At 39.9% G+C, this 17,425-nt stretch overlaps 1 protein-coding gene across 1 annotated transcript in view; it reads right to left on the minus strand.

Moving 5' to 3' along the window:
• Nucleotides 1-14,299: 14,299 nt before the first annotated feature.
• Nucleotides 14,300-17,425, minus strand: part of COL1A2 (collagen type I alpha 2 chain) — a 52,509-nt gene continuing 49,383 nt past the window's right edge. The window contains exons 49-51 of the mRNA XM_087892779.1: nt 16,834-17,024; nt 15,700-15,942; nt 14,300-15,288 (exon numbers count right to left, since the gene is read on the minus strand). Of these exons, the coding sequence (XP_087748905.1) occupies nt 15,142-15,288; nt 15,700-15,942; nt 16,834-17,024 (581 nt within the window). The 3' untranslated portion in view covers nt 14,300-15,141. The remainder of the gene's footprint in view (nt 15,289-15,699; nt 15,943-16,833; nt 17,025-17,425) is intronic.

Consider the following 17,425-nt stretch of genomic DNA (forward strand, 5'->3'; position numbering starts at 1 on the left):
TAGAAACTAAGAGATTGTGAGCTATAATCCCATAGTAGGCACAAATCAACTGGGTAATCTTGGGCCACTCACTTTCTCTTAGTCCTAGGAAGGAAGAAATGGCTAACCACTTCTGAAAAATATTCCCAATAGAACTGCAGGGACTTGTCTAGGTAGTCTCTGAGAATCGGAACAATTGCATAAAAAAAAAAAGCCCTCTGGATCTTATATTAAAAGTTTTTATGAATTGCATTTAGCATTAGATCACAATATATCCCATGGTGAAAATCAGAAATCCCAAGCAGAACTCCAATCCTTTCTTATGTTATGTTAATTGTATTTATTTTTAGACATTTATAACAGACCTATATTTAGTATAAAACGTGGAGCATACAAATCAATCAATACTTTATTTTCTGGTTCATATTACCACCAGGAAATCATATGTAATATTATTAACAATAATAAAATAACAATAATATTTTTAAAGAACCTTTAAAACATTTTAAAGAACCTAGCTAAAACAATTAAAGTGTTATTCAAACACTTTATTCAAAACAGCTTATTCAAAACAGCTTATATTTAACTTTAGTCCCTTTTTTCACTATGTTACTTGATTTTTATTATTACAGGTTGCAGACTCTGCATTTTTAGCTATTAGACTAGTATCATTATCATAGTGCAGGTTATTGATGTTTCTTCCTCCAGTTTTAAAACCACACTCCCAAGATCCAAAACTACTGGATCTTGCAGTCCAGATTCTCTTAATATATATTCAGCAAATAGACTGAATAAATAAGATGTATAAATAATATACATCCTTGTGCATTCCTTTACCAACCTTACCAGTCAGTCTGCTTCACTCTTTTGTTTATATAGTGACTTCCAAACTTATATACAAATTTCTCATGAGAATCATATGTTCTAGGACTCTGGTTTTTCTGAGCACTGTCAACAACTTAATATGATCAGCACAACCTTTCTATAATCAATGAAGAATATAGTGATTTCTTTTTGATGTTCATTGGCTTTCTCAATTATCCAACTCATGTCTTTGTGTTCAGCAATAACATATTATGTTCACAAGTTTTTCTACAATCAGTTTGAACCTCTGGCATCCCCTCTTTCATGTCTGGCTGTTTGAAGATAATGTTAGGTATGAAGAAATTGATAGCTGACTTCCTACTTCATTTCATTTTCCTACAAATGTAGTTATACAACTACATTTTTGCGTTTAATCTTCCAACTTTGGCATTCCAGTCTCCAGTCACAAGCAGTACATATTCCTTGTATGTTCTGTTGACTGGACTAATTAACTGACCCCATCTCTCCCCTGCGATTCTGTCAGAGTTTCTTGCAAAAATCATATCCAGAAGCACACACAGATAATTGATTCAGCTGAATTCATTAACTTCTATATATGCATAGTAATACATGAAGTAAATTTACAATACCAACAGCAGATTCACAGTTTCATTTCAGCTCAGATCAGCAGATAAGTTCACACACACTGTTTCAGTTTCTCTTTACAGACTCAGAAGCTGCAGACCAAGACACGCCCAGGCTCCAGTCTGTCTCAGTTCCCAATTGGCTGATTTAGTTGCTATGCCTGTTCATTGGCTGACCTTGTTACCATGTCTTCCCAGTCATGAATATTCTAACAGTTTATTCTGGAAATAACAGAATAATACTGTAATTTATGCAAAGAAGGAATTATGCTACTTCCAATCCATTTAGTTGCTAAAATCTGTTCCACAGAAGAAGCAATATCTAGTGAAGCCTCTAAGTTGTGCTGATGCAGAATATTTAAGAAATTGCAGCTGACACCAGGAGAAAGTCCACAAAGAAAATTTTAGTTAAGTGTTTGAGCATTGCAGAACAAGCTAATTCTCCTTGGTATTTTGATCTTACAGAATGTACCATGTGGGGATGCCTATTAAGGACTTCGTGGAAAACAAGAAAGGAAAGAACGGTGCTGATTCGTTGAGAGAAAGATCATGGAGAAGGAGAAAGGGAAAATGTATTGAAAGTCTAACTGGAGGAGGTGAAGCTATCAATATTTGTGTTAGTTCTAAACTGCATCTCATACTGCATATGCATATGGTACTCTCTCTGTATCAGCTGCAGCCTGGCCAAGCAACCTGGCTGAATTGCAACCAACAAGATTATTTCTTCTTTCTTCATTATATGTAATTTAATTTAATTTAATTAAATTAAATTTAATTAATTAAATTTAATTAATTAAATTTATATGTCGCCCCTCTCCGAAGACTCAGGGCAACTCACAATACATTTTAAAAAATAATTATTAAAAAAACATTAAAAAATTAAAAACATTAAAAACTCATTCACGCCATTCATGGCCAGATCTCGCCAGATCACAAGAGCGAGATCAACGGCCCCAGGCCTGCTGGAAAAGCCAGGTCTTCACTGCTTTTCGGGTGGGGATGGTCTGGACCTCAGGAGGTAACTGGTTTCAGAGAGCTGGGGCAGCCACAGAGAAGGCCCTTCCCCGCAGGCCCGCCAGCTGGCATTGTTTAGCTGACGGGACCCGGAGGAGACCAACTCTGTGGGATCTTACCGGTCGCTGGGAGCTATGCGGCAGAAGGCGGTTTCAAAGATACCCTGGCTCTGAGCCATGTAGGGCTTTAAAGGTAATAACCAACACCTTGAATTGTGACTGGAGACCAATAGGGAGCCAGTGCAGCTCGTGGAGAATTGGTGTAACGCGGCTGCGTTCTAGACCAATTGTAGGCTCTGAACACTTTTCAAGGGTAGCCCCATGTAGAGCACGTTGCAATAATCTAACCATGAGGTGACAAGGGCATGAGTGACTGTGAGGAGAGCCTCCCGATCCAAGTAGGGTCGCAATTGGTGCACCAGGCGAACTTGTGCAAAGGTCCCCCTAGCCACAGCTGTCAGATGTTGCTCCAATCTTAGCTGTGAATCTAGGAGGACACCCAAATTGCGAGCCCGTTCTGAGGGGGGCATTTCCCCCCCACAGAACCAAGGATTGACAATTGACATATTAAGAGGCAATACCCACAGCCATTCTGTTTTGTCCGGGGTTAAGTCTGAGCCTGTTGACTCCCATCCAGACCCTCACAGCCTCCAGCCACTGGCACATCACATCCACTGCCTCACTGAATTGACGCGGGGTAGAGATATACAGCTGGGTATCATCTGCGTATTGCTGATACTTCACCCCGTGTCGTCGGATGATCTCACCCAGCCGCTTCATGTAGATGTTAAATAGGGGAGAGAGGACTGAGCCCTGAGACACCCCACAAACGAGGGGCCTAGGGGTCGACCTCTGTCCTCCTACCAACACCGACTGTGACCGACCAGAGAGAGAGGAGGAGAATCACCGTAACACGGTGCCTCCCACTCCCAGCTCCCTCAATCGTCCCAGAAGGATACCATGGTCAATGGTATCGAAAGCCACTGAGAGGTCAAGTAGCACCAAGATGGAGGAATGACCCCCATCTCGCCAGAGATCATCCATCAGCCAAAGCAGTGACCAAAGCAGTTTCTGTGCTGTAGCCAGGCCTGAAGCCAGACTGAAAAGGATCTAGATAATCCGTTTCCTCCAATGACCGCAGAAGCTGAAGTGCCACCACTTTCTCCACAACCTTTCCCACAAAGGGTAGGTTGGAGACTGGACGAAAGTTCTTTAATTCTGCTGGATCCAGGGAAGGCTTCTTGAGGAGGAGCCTTACAACTGCTTCCTTTAATGGTTGCGGGAAGGCCTCTTCCCTCAAGGTCGCATTAACTAAAGCCTGGAGCCAGCCTTGTGTCACCTCCCTGCTGGCCAAAACCAGCCAGGAGGGGCACGGGTCCAACAAACAAGTGGAAGAACTCATCGCTCCTATAGCCTTGTCCACTTCCTCAGGAGTCACAGGCTCAAACTCATTCCACACAATGGGACTAAGACCTGCCCCGTCATCTTGGTCGGAATTGCCCAATCGGAGTCCAGGTCCATCCAAATCTGAGCGACTTTATCCAACAGAAACTGCACAAACTCCTCAGCTCCACCCTGCAAGGGCTCCTCCACTCTCCCTACATTAAGGAGGGAGCGAGTCACCTTAAATAGGGCGGCTGGGCGCGAATCAGCGGATGCAATAAGTGCAGAAAAATTCGAGCATTTTGCCGCCTGTATCGCCACTAAATAAGTCCTAATAAAGGCTCTTAAGAGTGTTTGGTCAGATTCAGAGTTACTGGTCCTCCAGCGTCACTCTAGACGTCTCTTCTGGGGCTTCATTTCCCGGAGCTCCTCGGTAAACTAGGGAGCTTTCCTGGATCCATTGCCATGGAGAGGTCGCAAAGGCGCAATCCGGTCCAGTGCCCCAGATGCTGCCCTATTCCAGGCAGCCACCAGGGACTCAGCTGGACTGTGGACAAGGGAGTTAGGTATCTCCCCAAGCTTCTTCTGGAACCCTTCAGGGTCCATTAGGCGCCTGGGGCGGAACCACTTAATCAGCTCCGCCTCCCTGCGATGGAGGAGTAGTGCCCTGAAGTCTAACCTCAGCAGGAAATGATCTGACCACGACAAGGGAGAAGCATCTATACCCCTTAATTCCAGATCATATCTCCACTGCCCCGAGAGAAACAAGTCAAATGTGTGTCTTTGACTTATAACCATTCATTTAATGTGTGACGGCATTAGAACAGCATTGAAAAATTGACTTACAACCAGTCCTTACACTTAAAACCAGCGCAGCATCCCTAACATCATGTACAGTAATCAATATTCAGGTGCTTGGAAACCAGCATATATTTTTGGTGACTGCAAAGTCCCGTGTCATTTGTGATCTTCCCAGCTGGCTTCTAACAAACAAAGTCAATGAGAAAGTTGAATTGCTTAATGGTAGTGTGATTCGCTTAACAACTACAGTGATTCGCTTATCAACTGTGGAAAAAAAGATTGTGTAATTGGGTGTGACTCACCTAACAACTGCCTTGTAACAGAAATTCTGGTCCCAATTGTAGTTGGTGTAGTAAGTGGATGTGGATTACCTGTATTAAAAGAATCATTGTTTTTCTTTATTTAAATTAGAATAAAATGAAAGCAATTGTTTAAATGCAGCAATTATCTTGATGACCATTTTGAATGGCATTTCCATCTACAATTCTCCAAGTTGAAACTGGGCAATAGCTATCTGCAAATGTGGGTTTTGGGGGCAAGTTATATGGATGATCTGAAACAATTTTAATGTTTTAATTTTTATTCTGAGTGTTTTTCATGGTTGTATATTATGTGTGTGTGTGTGTGTGTGTGTGTGTACACACACACACACACACACACACACACACACACACACACACACACAGGATCTCTCTTCATTTTTTTCTGGACACCAGATGTATTAGCTTGAATTGACAGACTGATTGCTTTAAATTCACCTCCATGACTGAGGGTGGAATCTTGAGTTTCTCCAGGCCTTAGACCAGCATATTATCCAGTAACTGTACTAACTCTTGTGAACATACATAGCCAGAATCAAATCAACTTAGTTTAACAGTTAAATAAAATGGAGGACAAAATATATCTGTGATTAATTTATCTTTTGTGATAAGACCTTGGATTAACATGATTCTGTTTCTGTAAAAAGGTCAATAACAACAAATAGGGCATTTCTGGTTTTTCTTTGTTTTACTAATTTATTCTGCCAGCATCCCAAATTAATAAATGCAGCAAAAAGCTCTTCCCCCTCCATAGTCCATTAGTTATCAAATGATGTAAAATGAAACAATTGTTGCTGAAGTTTCTTCCTATCTTCTCTTTGCAATTAGTATAATCTTTCTAACTGCTCAGATCTCCAATGTATGAAAATAAAGTAGAGCATCCATTTTAATTCTTCGGATCCAATTGGTTCCCTACCTAAATATCAGAACTTCTTATGAAATAATTCATTACTTTTATTCAATTTAGTTGCTACCTTACTCCAAACCACTTGTTTATATGAACTAGCTAGCATGGCAATGCCATGTGTAATTCAACATAATACTACAGAATTCAGAACATAGAATAATAGTGTTTGTATTTATAGAGGTGAAAGATTTTTCCCAGTGTTGGTAAAACTCTGTGTGCAGTTCACTCTCCAATGCACTGTGATTGAAAAACATTAAAAATGTAGTCCTATTAGCAATTATTCACTTTTACTGGCAGTAACCAAGATAGAAAATGATCTAGAAAATCCATTTACGTAACTTTCTGAGAATTGCTAGTATTAAGCTTAGCTAATAATTTCTTAGTGATTATTCAAATTCAAAATCATTACCTGAAGCCAGTTGTTTAATAACATATTGCAAGAACACAGAACAGAGCAAATTGTTTGTAATGTTTCACAGAATTGTAATTTGAGATTTTAAATAGGACTAATACCTACCGTGTTTCCCCGAAAATAAAACAAGGTCTTATTTTCTTTTGACCCCTCCCCCAAATAAGAGCTTGGCCTTATTATCAGGTGTGTGTGTCTTATTATTTTGGGGGTGCAGGAGGCGATGAGCGTGGGACTGGATGTTCCGTTGCTGCCGTTGCCTCCCCTCCTCATTCTTTGCGTTGGCCACTGCCCTGATGTGTCCCGCCACCACCGCTTCCTCGTGGAGCAGGACTCTGCAAAACTTGTGCTGTTGCATGCACGAACTGTAGCACCGCCACAAGCTTCATCATACCGGCACAGCTGGCGTCCTTCCGCTCGTGGCTGTGCCAGTATGTCGAACCTCATGGCTGTGCTGCAGTTCCTGCATGCAATGGCACAAGCCTTGCAGAGTCCTGCTCTACGAGGCGGCGGCAGCGCAACAAGTCTCACAAAGACTCATTTCTGGCAGGTGGAGCAGAAGAGAAGAGACACGCGTGGAGTGAGACATGGCTCCTCTTGCTGTCTCTTCTCCCCCTGCCAGGCATGACAGGGCTCCTGCCCCTCGCTTGGCCACCCGCCCCCATCCGCCCCCTTTAGGGTGCAATTGGGGATAGCAGGTGGGACGGGCGAGAAGCGTCTCGCTTCTTCTCCGTCCCACCTGCCACCCCTCTCAATAAAGAGATGGTGGGGAAGGGAAGCAGCCAGACTGCTGCCGCCATTGGGGTGGGACGTGTTGGGTTGCGAGACACGCGTCTTACCTTTCCAACACCATCACGTTCCTTGCTTTTCTGTCCAGGGAGACACGTAGAAAAAACTTTCTCGCAAGTTCAAGGAGTTTGGCTGAACTCGCGAGAAAGTTTTTTCTACAGCGTGTCTCCCTGGTGTTCTGCCCCAGCTACGGATTCCAAAGAATGCCGCACACACAAACTTCGAACAAACTCCATTTACTTCAAAACACAGTCTTTTGCAAATGCAGGCTGTTAATAAAACACTCTTAACAACCTGCCAGAAATTCCACAGATAAGATAGAGTCTTACTAGAGTTGGCAGAAAGCCCAGAAGCAAGGTTTGCAAAGAAAATCCAAACTCAAGGATCAGCGAACGAACGAACGTTGTTTCTTGCAGCTTTTTACAAGCTGCGTGCAAACTTAAATAGGCTAAGGGAATGGCCAATTAGCCCCAAGCCTTACTCTCGAGGAGACCTCCTCCTGAGTAACCACTCCTGCCTTTAGACAGCTCTGTGTGCCCATGCATTGAGAAGAGGCTCCTCCACTTCATCCTCATAAAGGAGCCTCTGGAGGTTCTGAAGGCCCTGGCTGAATCCCTGCCTCTGGCACCACATCTTCTTCAGCCTCCTCGCTGTCCAACTCGAGCGCTGGCTGCACAGGATGCTGGCGCGACACCAAACCAGCCTCCTCCTCGTCTGGATCAGCAACAATCTGCACAGGCTGCTGGCAGGCCACAACATTTGGACAGAATGGCGAGGAATGCGATGGTGCTGGAAAAGTAAGACGTGCATCCCGCTTCTTGCCCGCCCCACCTGCCACCCCCAAATTGCATCCTAAAGGGGGCGGGTGGGGGTGGGTGGCTAAGCGAGGGGCAGGAGCCCTGTCATGCCCAGAGGGGGGAGTGGGGCGCGTATGGGGGGGCTTATTTTGCGGGGGGGGGCTTATATTATCACATGTCCTGAAAAGTCCGATTGGCCTTATTTTCAGTACATGTCTTATTTTCGGGGACACACGGTAGTCAAGCTTGACTGATCTTGAAAAAGCTAAGCAGGGTTGAGTTTGAAAACTACTGGTATGGAAGACATGAAATCCCTGGATAGAGAGATAGACAGATAGAGAGGTAACTTACTTTCTGGGTAACATTAAAATAGTTTGACATTGTTTTCTTCCCAGAATATATGAATATCTTTGTCAAACAATGAAACATTTTATGATTCTCTTCTGGCTTATACAGCAAATCTGGCAATGGGTTCTCTACAAGATACCCATAAAAGCTTCAGTTTTGAATTGGACTTTTGAGCAAAAGTGTTCTTCATTGCAATGTTTTTAATTTGTCTTGCCTCATAATTTGGCCCCTTGGCCCCTGGATTGGGGCCTTTGCTGAGATCCATATCCCAGGGTCAGCCATCAGGCACTATTCCTCTGCCAGAGTCTCCATCATCAGTTTGCTAACCTTTTCCAGAATTTGCTACTTTTTGAGTTGTAATGTGAATGTCCCTTTGAGCTCTGGGGATCCCCTCCCCCCCACGCTCAATTTCATTTGTAAAGTTTTCTCCCTGTGAACATCCTGCCTGGCAAATATTTTTAGCATAGGACAAAAATTAGGCTTTAAAATGTGTCTCAAATATTTTTATTTAATTTATCTGGCATATTACACTCCCTAGAAACTTTGCAGGACTATAATTAAAACAAAATGAAATACTGGGATCTAAGTGTTTAGCTCCAAAAGTGATTTAGATATAAGACAATTAGCACTCACACAATTTAGTCAGTTGCGTGAGTGCAGCCAGCATGATTTGTAAGCCATAATTAATAGTTTAGTGCAGCATCTCTGTGAGGTAAAGCGACTAACAGGTGTTTTGCCTGCATTTGACACAGACCTGCAATTTTTCTGCCTTTCCTTCTTTCTTTTGGATTGTGAGCATTAGGACACAGACTACTCCCATTCCCATCCTTATCTCTGATCCACTGAATGATATAAAATCAGTTGATACTCCATGATAAAGTGGTGGAATTTCAATAATACAATTTAGTTCCAAGGGCAGGAGAATTTTAAGAATGGTAAAAGACCCCTCTTTCCCCACTTTCATTCTAACCTAATACCTCCAACATCCCTGAGACAAAAAAAATAATAATAATACTGCCTCTTTTGTTAATGCTGTCACATCATTGGACAACTCTGTTCTGCAGCCCACTAGTTATTTGGAATACATCAGCTACAGCCTGTGATCTGTAGAAGTGGTGTTCCTTGGCTTGCGGCCTTGGGTATGTAAAACTGCTTTGTATACAGAACAGTTTCCTTCTATTTTATTTATCATTCCCTTGGAATCCTGAATTATAAATGAGAGAACATTGTGCATGAATTACTGAACAGGAAAAGTAAAGTTATTGCTCGTGTATTGACTTGATACCCAGATAATTCTTTAGAATATTTTTAACCAATGAAGTCCAGAATGTGTCTCCAAGCTCTTTAATATCTATGTATTATAGTCATTTAGAGTTGTATGTATAGTATATAAAAGTCTGATCCCCGAATTTCTGTAGTTCTGTAATTTCTTTCTGAGACAACAGGTGGCACTCCGGATCCATGCATTAGATCTAAGAAAGTTTAGTTTCTCCCTCCCCCTCCCTCTTTAATAGTTTGTTTGATGCATACCATTTACCTAACAAAGAATTTAACTAAGTGTGTTGAAACTATGCAGAGGAATTAAACACATACCATGCTATAGTCATTGCCCTTTACTTAGTTGAACTGCAAGGGAATATCTATAAACACACTTACAAGATAAAAAGATAAAGTTCTCAGGCTGAGCAAACCTCTTGTCCTAAATGCTGTGTAAGATGGAAGTGGATTTCCATTCCTTTTTTCTATATTATTCCCCCCTCCCCCGCTCTAGTCTATAGCCCTCTAATTTCCTGACAATTTCTATTATCCAAGTTCAGGTAACCCTCAAGTTACGAATGTAATGCCCATTCCATTCGTACCTCAAGGATTGGTGGGAGTGAATCTTGTACTTTGAATAAGATCACTCCCTGCTTTTGACCACACATTCACTAATTTAATTGCTAATTTAATGTGTGGGCGAATGTGGGTTTGTTAAGTGCATATGAGGTATCTCAGGGTAAGATACCTCATGTGTCATGAGGTTGCTAATGATGGAACAGGCCCAAAGGCCTTCCCAACCCACTAAGATACCTCATGTTTCCCACTCCCTGGTGTGGTGCACCAGTCAGAATAACTGATTTACCTTGCCAAGATCTGTCTCCTCTCTGCTGCAGTTTCTTTCATTTTGAGGGAGAGAAGAGTTGATGGAAGCTCTTGGGCGTGAAAAGTGTTTGTGGCACCTGTCTCCTACTCCTTCCCTCCTCCCCCAACTCCTTTCCACCACCACCGGGACACTTTTCGCTCAAAGACAGAGACCTGATGGAGCCTGGATGCTTCATCTGCATGCAAATGAGGCCTTTGAAAACAGAGGGATTTGCTCCATTTTCAAAGGCCCCATAGGCGTCTATGGGGCATTTCAAAACAGAGCGAATTCTTCATGAAGCTTCCAGTCCCCATCAGGTCTCTCCGGAAAGTGTCCCAGTGATGGTGGGAAGGAGTTGGGTGGTAGGAGCAGGTGACAGGCACCACAAACACTTTTTGCTGAGAATATAAGTTTCTGGGATCAGTGATCTTGCGAGAGTTCAGGCACTCAGTCTCTGCAAAAGAGGATGGCTGCCTGAATTCGTGCGATATTATGCCACCCAGGAGTTTTTATCAACTCTCCTCTCCCTCAAAAGCAAAGAAACCGCTGCAGAGAGGAGACAGATCTTGTAAGGTAAATGATTCTGGCGCAGGGCAGGATGGGAGGGGGAAGCAGTTGTGGGGAGCGGGGGTAGGGGGAATGTTGCAGACCTCCAGTCATTCGTAAGGACAAACAACTGTTGTGGTGCTGCAACATTCATAATTTTGGAACTTGTTCATAAACCCTAGGGGGGCTCTTTATTCTATAACTTCGAATGGGCGCTAAATGAACACTTGTAACCCAGGGATTAGCTTACTAATTGGGTCTTGAGCCTAGCAACATCAGCTAGATGCTACAGACAGACCAATATAGATACAAATTTCCCAATATTTAAAAAATGTTATTAGAATCATAATATTGATGAGTTGATGTCCCTGGAGGGAGGTGGCCTTATACTTTTTCTCTCTCTCCTTTTTTGCAACTTCTAAGAATATTTTTGAAGGATAAAATAGAAGCACTTAGCTTATTGAAGGCTCAATAGATACTTTTTATTGCTTTTTTTCTTTTAAAATAAAAATCATGTTGTTCCATGGCATGCCTTTAGGAAGAACTCTATGGGATTACAAAAAGGAGATTGCAATTATACCCAGTTTGTGTGTTGCCGCCAGGCCGTCAATGATTTCTAAAATTGCACTGTTGAGGATAGAGAACAGAGAGTTCATTTTTGTGAATAATATTTTTAGAACTCCAAGCAAATCCATTTAATTCATCCTTCCCTCTTCTCTCTCCCCCACCCCCCCAGTCAATATTATCCTCAATGCCTTCCTGGGTAGTCTTTTAGAGATTCCATTTCTTTTTTCTCTCCCTGCCCTCTCTTTTTGTATGTCTGCAGTTTGGGAATTTTCTTAGCCTGATATTTATGGGGTAATTTATTTCATTGTCCCTTAATTTCTGGATTAAGTGTTTGGCTAAATAAGTAATGTTTTGGTCTGAAAACTGAAAATAGAAATGGAAATAGATATCCTATCTGTTCACAATTATCTTACTTAAAGACAACATCTAATGATCAAAAATTATCAAATTTCTTTTCAGATGTAAGTATCTTTAACATTGTATTATAGGTATAATAGTTAAAGGACTTAAAGTCTTGATGAAAAGTAAACTGCTCTTTATTTTTTTCTAAATGTATTATTTCTCTGATATTTTTCCAAGCAGAAGACAATGGTTCAGGACAGATTTGTTCTCCATCCATTGATTGTATGTTGTGCTTTCCATAGAGATTGTGCATTGTCCACAATGTAAATGTAGACAAGCCATCATGATAATATTCTTAATGACATGACATCTCTTCTAGGCACATGGACTACTTCAAGATGATTTTTTTTAAAAGTGTGTTTATTTTAATTGTATCTGCTCAAGAGATGATAGTATGCTGCATGTGTTGTAAGAAAAATCCAGTTCCAGTTCCAAGCTGGGAATAAAATGGAGGTTGATTGGAAAGAAAGATTCTATTTATTGGTGAACAGAATCAACAAACACAGCATAAAGTTCTGGGACAGCTGACAAAATGGAGTTGGGAGTGTGTGGCTTTTATACCTTCTGGATCCCTAGGGGGATCATGTAAGTGTCATAGCTGGCTCTATAGACAAAAGGGGAAATACAAATTCTAGGTATTTGTTTGAGCTAATCTTGTCAACCTTTGGCTTATTGCTTATCTGAAGTTTCTGTCTGACCCAGTCTTTCTGAAGTGATTAGCCAATCTGCATTTCTAAAAGCTGGCCTCTTCAGTTTCTGCTTGGAGCAAGGAGACAGACTAGGTTCTGCCTCCCTTAAGATTTTTCTTCTCATTTCTCCTTTAGGGGAAATATTCTATCCTGCCTTTTTAATATTCCCCAAAACATTTCATTCTCTAGGAGACTGTGTGAGTGCTGTCTTTCTACACATGCCAGACCATTTTGCTTCAGTTTCATTTATTTGTAGGTATATGAAAATGTAGGGTTAAGAACCATGCTGACCCAGTGATTAGAATGCAGCATTCCAAGCTAACTCTGCCCACTGCCAGAAATTCGACCCTGACTGGCTCTAGGTTGACTCAACCTTCCATCCTTCTGAGGTTGGTAAAATGAGGGCCAGATTGTTGGAGGCAATATGCTGACATTGTAAACTACCCAGAGAATGCTGTAAAGAACTATGGAATTATATATAAGTCTAAATGCTATTGCTAATCTCTATGGAATTAAGTAAAATTGACAGCTTGCTGATGTGCCTGAACTTTTAAATAAAACATAAAACTTCTTTAATATCAGTATGCAGATCCTGCATTCCAAAAATTGAGTTTAACTCCTGGGGGCTATAAGGACACTGTTTTCTTCTAGGATTATGGAAATGGATGTCCATTACCCTATCAAAGATTTTGCTTTTGTTTTTCAGTCTAGTATATAGTCTAGTTTCAGAATATCCTCTTGGTCTCCTATTCAGTCTGTCCTTGCTTAGCTTTATCAAGATTAGTAAAGGTGTGATTGTGTTATGTTTCCAGATAGATTCATTTGCAAGATAGTATGTAGATCCTGCATTCCAACATTTGAGTTAACTCCTGTTCTCTTCTGGGACTATGGAAATGGATGTCTATTACCCCATCAAATATTTTGATTTTATTTTTCAGTCTAGTATATAGTCTAGTTTCGGAATATCCTCTTGGTCTCCTATCCAGGCTGTCCTTGCTTAGCTTTATCAGGATTAGTAAAGGTGTGATTGTGTTATAATGTTCCCAATTGACTCATTTGCAAGATAGTTCTCTAGTTAAACCTAACAATGAAATAATGCATCTGAAAACAAATCCACTCTTATTTTGAAACAATTCTGTGAGACCTGAGAATTAATGCATTCCGAAAAATGGTAAGGTATAAATGTCTTAGGAGTCTTAGATTGTGTCACTTCAGTGTTATGGGTGTTTTTAACAGGTGCTTTTACCTAGGAAGTTAACATATTAAGAATATAATATTACAAGTGTATTATTATATTAAGCTTTCCATCGGTAGGAAACTTTTAATGCATGGAACTACGATTTTTATGTTGGATTTTAATATGGTAAGCCATCCAGAGTAACCTGAGTGGCCATATAAATTAGTTTAATAAATAAATAAATAAATAAATAAATAAATAAATAAATAAATAAATAAATAAATAAATAAATAAATAAATAAATTTTATACTTGTGTTCTAAAGTGCATTCCAATGTGGATCTCTGATAACAAATCCTTTGTTAAAGTAAAAAAAATATTTTGTTTCATTCATCTATGTTTGGATGGATTTAAACAGGAAAGATTTATTTTCCTGTAGTTTTTGCTTATAAGAAAACCCAAAATATAGTGGGAAATACAGTCATATACACTAGGAGCAAAGGCAAATCTCACTACTTTTAAAGTTAAAAAGAGTTAGAAAGTAAATATTAAGTGCAGAATATCAATAGATATACTAAAGCAAGGAACTATACTCATCAGTGGTTTCTTTTGGAACACTGGACATGCTTTATTTCAATTTTTCACAATTTATTTAAACATCTCACATATACAAAATAGGTACAATTTTTTGTTGTTGAGAAATGATGATTCCTTTTTGGCCCATTGTAGAGGAAGAAAATGAGATTTAAAAGCATGGACATTTGATGTTGAAGAAGAAGATGAAGATGGGGTGTGGGAAGATATGATCCACATGCTTAACCTGATGGTGAGATGGGGCATTCTGAAGTTATTCTCAGACAGTTTGCAAATAAACAATACAACTTAATACAGAAAGGCAGGGATTGATTGTTTTGTTTTGTTTTATTTCCCCAAATGACTAGCACCATTAAATTTCAAGTATTGTAATATACTCTGTAATATTGAATCAGCACCTTTCTACTATGAATGGGTCCAAAAGCACCTCAGAACATATGTATAAGGATGTGGATCACACTTGGCTTAAAAGTGTATGAGGTAGTTCAAACCTTTGGAAGTTGTGGTTTTAAACTTCCTCTGTGGAAGATATTCAAAGGCCACAAATGGTGCAAACTTTCAGGAATTTTTTTATTTGGTTTTTTTTTATATTTTTGGTTTTGTTTTTTTTTACACAAAGGCTGACATTTTCCACAACATGGTGACAAAATCTTGAAAAACTTCTGATTCCTTTTGGGGCTGTATTAAATTGCATTGCACAACGTTCCCAAAAAAATCCTTTTCCTTCTTTTTCGCCAAAAGTTTAAGCAAGTAGATGAACAGAAGAATGGAAGGAGTCAGCTTTCAGTATAAAAAAGAAATGACAAAGAGAGAATTTTTTTTGTTTTGTTTTTAAGTTAGTTTTAGTTCATTCATTTGAAACAGACGGGGCCAACGTCCAAACGGAATTCTTGGTCAGCGCCACCAATGTCCAAAGGTGCAATGTCAAGGAAGGGCAAACGGGAAGGCTTGTTTGTTCTGTATTCAATCACTGTTTTGCCCCATTCGTTGGTCTTTCTCTGCAAGATAATGATAGTGAATCATTAAAAACATTATTAAGGCACTCACTGATTTGCCGTTATTAGAAATCAGTAAAGGCTTCTATGACATAATCCCTTGCACTGAATTGTGTTTCCATACACTCACTCTTCTGGAGACCTCAACCTCTAGCCCAATCATGTCCCTTCTCACTGCTCCCCTCATAGTCTCATTCCTGGGCTTCTGTCATTCCTCTGATGACCTTTCCATTTCCAGTGGTTTGAGGGCCACACCAGCCATTCTTGATGTTCTGGAGCTGTGTTCTCAAAGGGAGGGGCAGAACCCAAGTGGTCTTCAGTGATTAAAAGCTGAATTTACCTACTTTTCTATCAAGACCCTCAATAAAATTATAATCAAAGACATTTACAAGCAGGAAGTAACATAGAACTTACAGAGCAGCCATCTTCAAGAACAGTGAAAGTAAACCGGCCATTGCCTTCAGCTCGGAATTCAACTTCGTTGGATCCCTGCAGCACCACAGCCTTCTTAAGGTTGCCTGTTTCCTCATCCATATAAGCAATGCTGTTCTTGCAGTGGTAAGTAATGTTCTGGGAAGCATGGTTAGCCAGTAGCCTCAGGAAAGCAAGTTGGGTAGCCATGTCCTTGGTAGACACACCTTCCTCATTATATTCAAACTGGAAAAAAAATGAAATCAGGGAAATAAACATTTAATATGCTCTGTGCTTAAATGGCATGCATGGCAATGTGAATGTTAAAATAATTGGGGGGGGGGGAGAAATAATTTTAATTATACAACCAAAAATAATCACAACTAGTGGTTAGTCTAGGAAGTAATTAACTGCTAGACAGAAACCAGGTTCCAATGAACTCAACTTTTATCCTATCTAGAAATAGGTTATTTGTTATAACTTTACTAATCATTCCAAAGAGATAATCCTTGCATTTCTGAATAATACGAATGGCACATGAAGAGAAACTATCTTCTTCCAGAACTTAAGTGATATTTCCTGAAGCTATTTTTTTATTGATGTAAAAGCAATATACCTCATCACAAAACATGTAACTGCGTTTAACGGATTCAATCGGAGCATACAGTTCTGGTAACTGACTAGTTTAGACAGCTTTAAACAAGATTTGAGAGACAGATGAGTTTTCCTTAATCTGGCACTTTACACTTGTTAGATTATGACTCAAAATTCCCCAACAGATGCTTTTGGCATAAAGTCTGGCACAGGGAAGGCACAGGTCTGCTTAAGGTAATTATAATTTATTTTAGTAATTTGTTTTGTGTGTGAATATATGTGTGTGTGTTTGATTATTAAACTTTTGTTGCTTATGTAGCCAGTATGGCAGTAACTTTCACGAGAAAGCAATATCAACAGAAAAATGCTGTTTGTAAACTACAGGTTTCTTAGGAGAGGAAAATGGAGCTGCAAGATAACAAACGAGTAGATGAGTTACATGTTATATGTAGATTAACTTAACATAAAGAATATTAAGTATTGGTTAAAATATTTCCTAATATGATTTACTATATATTAGAAGATATACAGAACAAACCCTACCTGGGTACCACCATTGATGGTTTCTCCAAACCAAACAAGTCTCTTCTCATCAGGTTTCTTGCCAACATACCAGGTCTTGGCTGGGAAACTTCCAGGATTAGCAGAGATACAAGACTCACCAGTGGAGAAATCGCAATATGCATTAATGGCATCCATTGTGCAGCCTTGATTAGGATCAATCCAGTAGAAACCTATCACAAAAACAGAAAATGATTTAGGCACCTATCAGAGATCCATATGTGCTTCAACTGTTGGAATAGCATGGATACAAATAAAACAAAAAACTTCTGAAATCCTAGTGTAATGTAATATTCACTTAGTTATTTGTCTCTGATTATAACTTTACATTCGATTAATACCAATGTCTAAAAATAAGGATGGAACTTGAGAATATAGATCTGTTGATTAACATTTTCTTGAATATAATATACAATTGTACAATTGTACAATTGTACAATTTAAACATATAATACAGTATGTTGATCTTTTTTTCAAATATAATAACCTGAAAGGTTTATAAACTGGCACTTGAGATACTATGGAGATCCAGGCTAACTACATAATCTAGATTATGGAGAAAGAACTACTTTAT

Source organism: Pantherophis guttatus, chromosome 4 (genome assembly GCF_059756535.1).
Source record: "Pantherophis guttatus breed Tessera chromosome 4, ASM5975653v1, whole genome shotgun sequence".
Classification (NCBI taxonomy): domain Eukaryota; kingdom Metazoa; phylum Chordata; class Lepidosauria; order Squamata; family Colubridae; genus Pantherophis; species Pantherophis guttatus.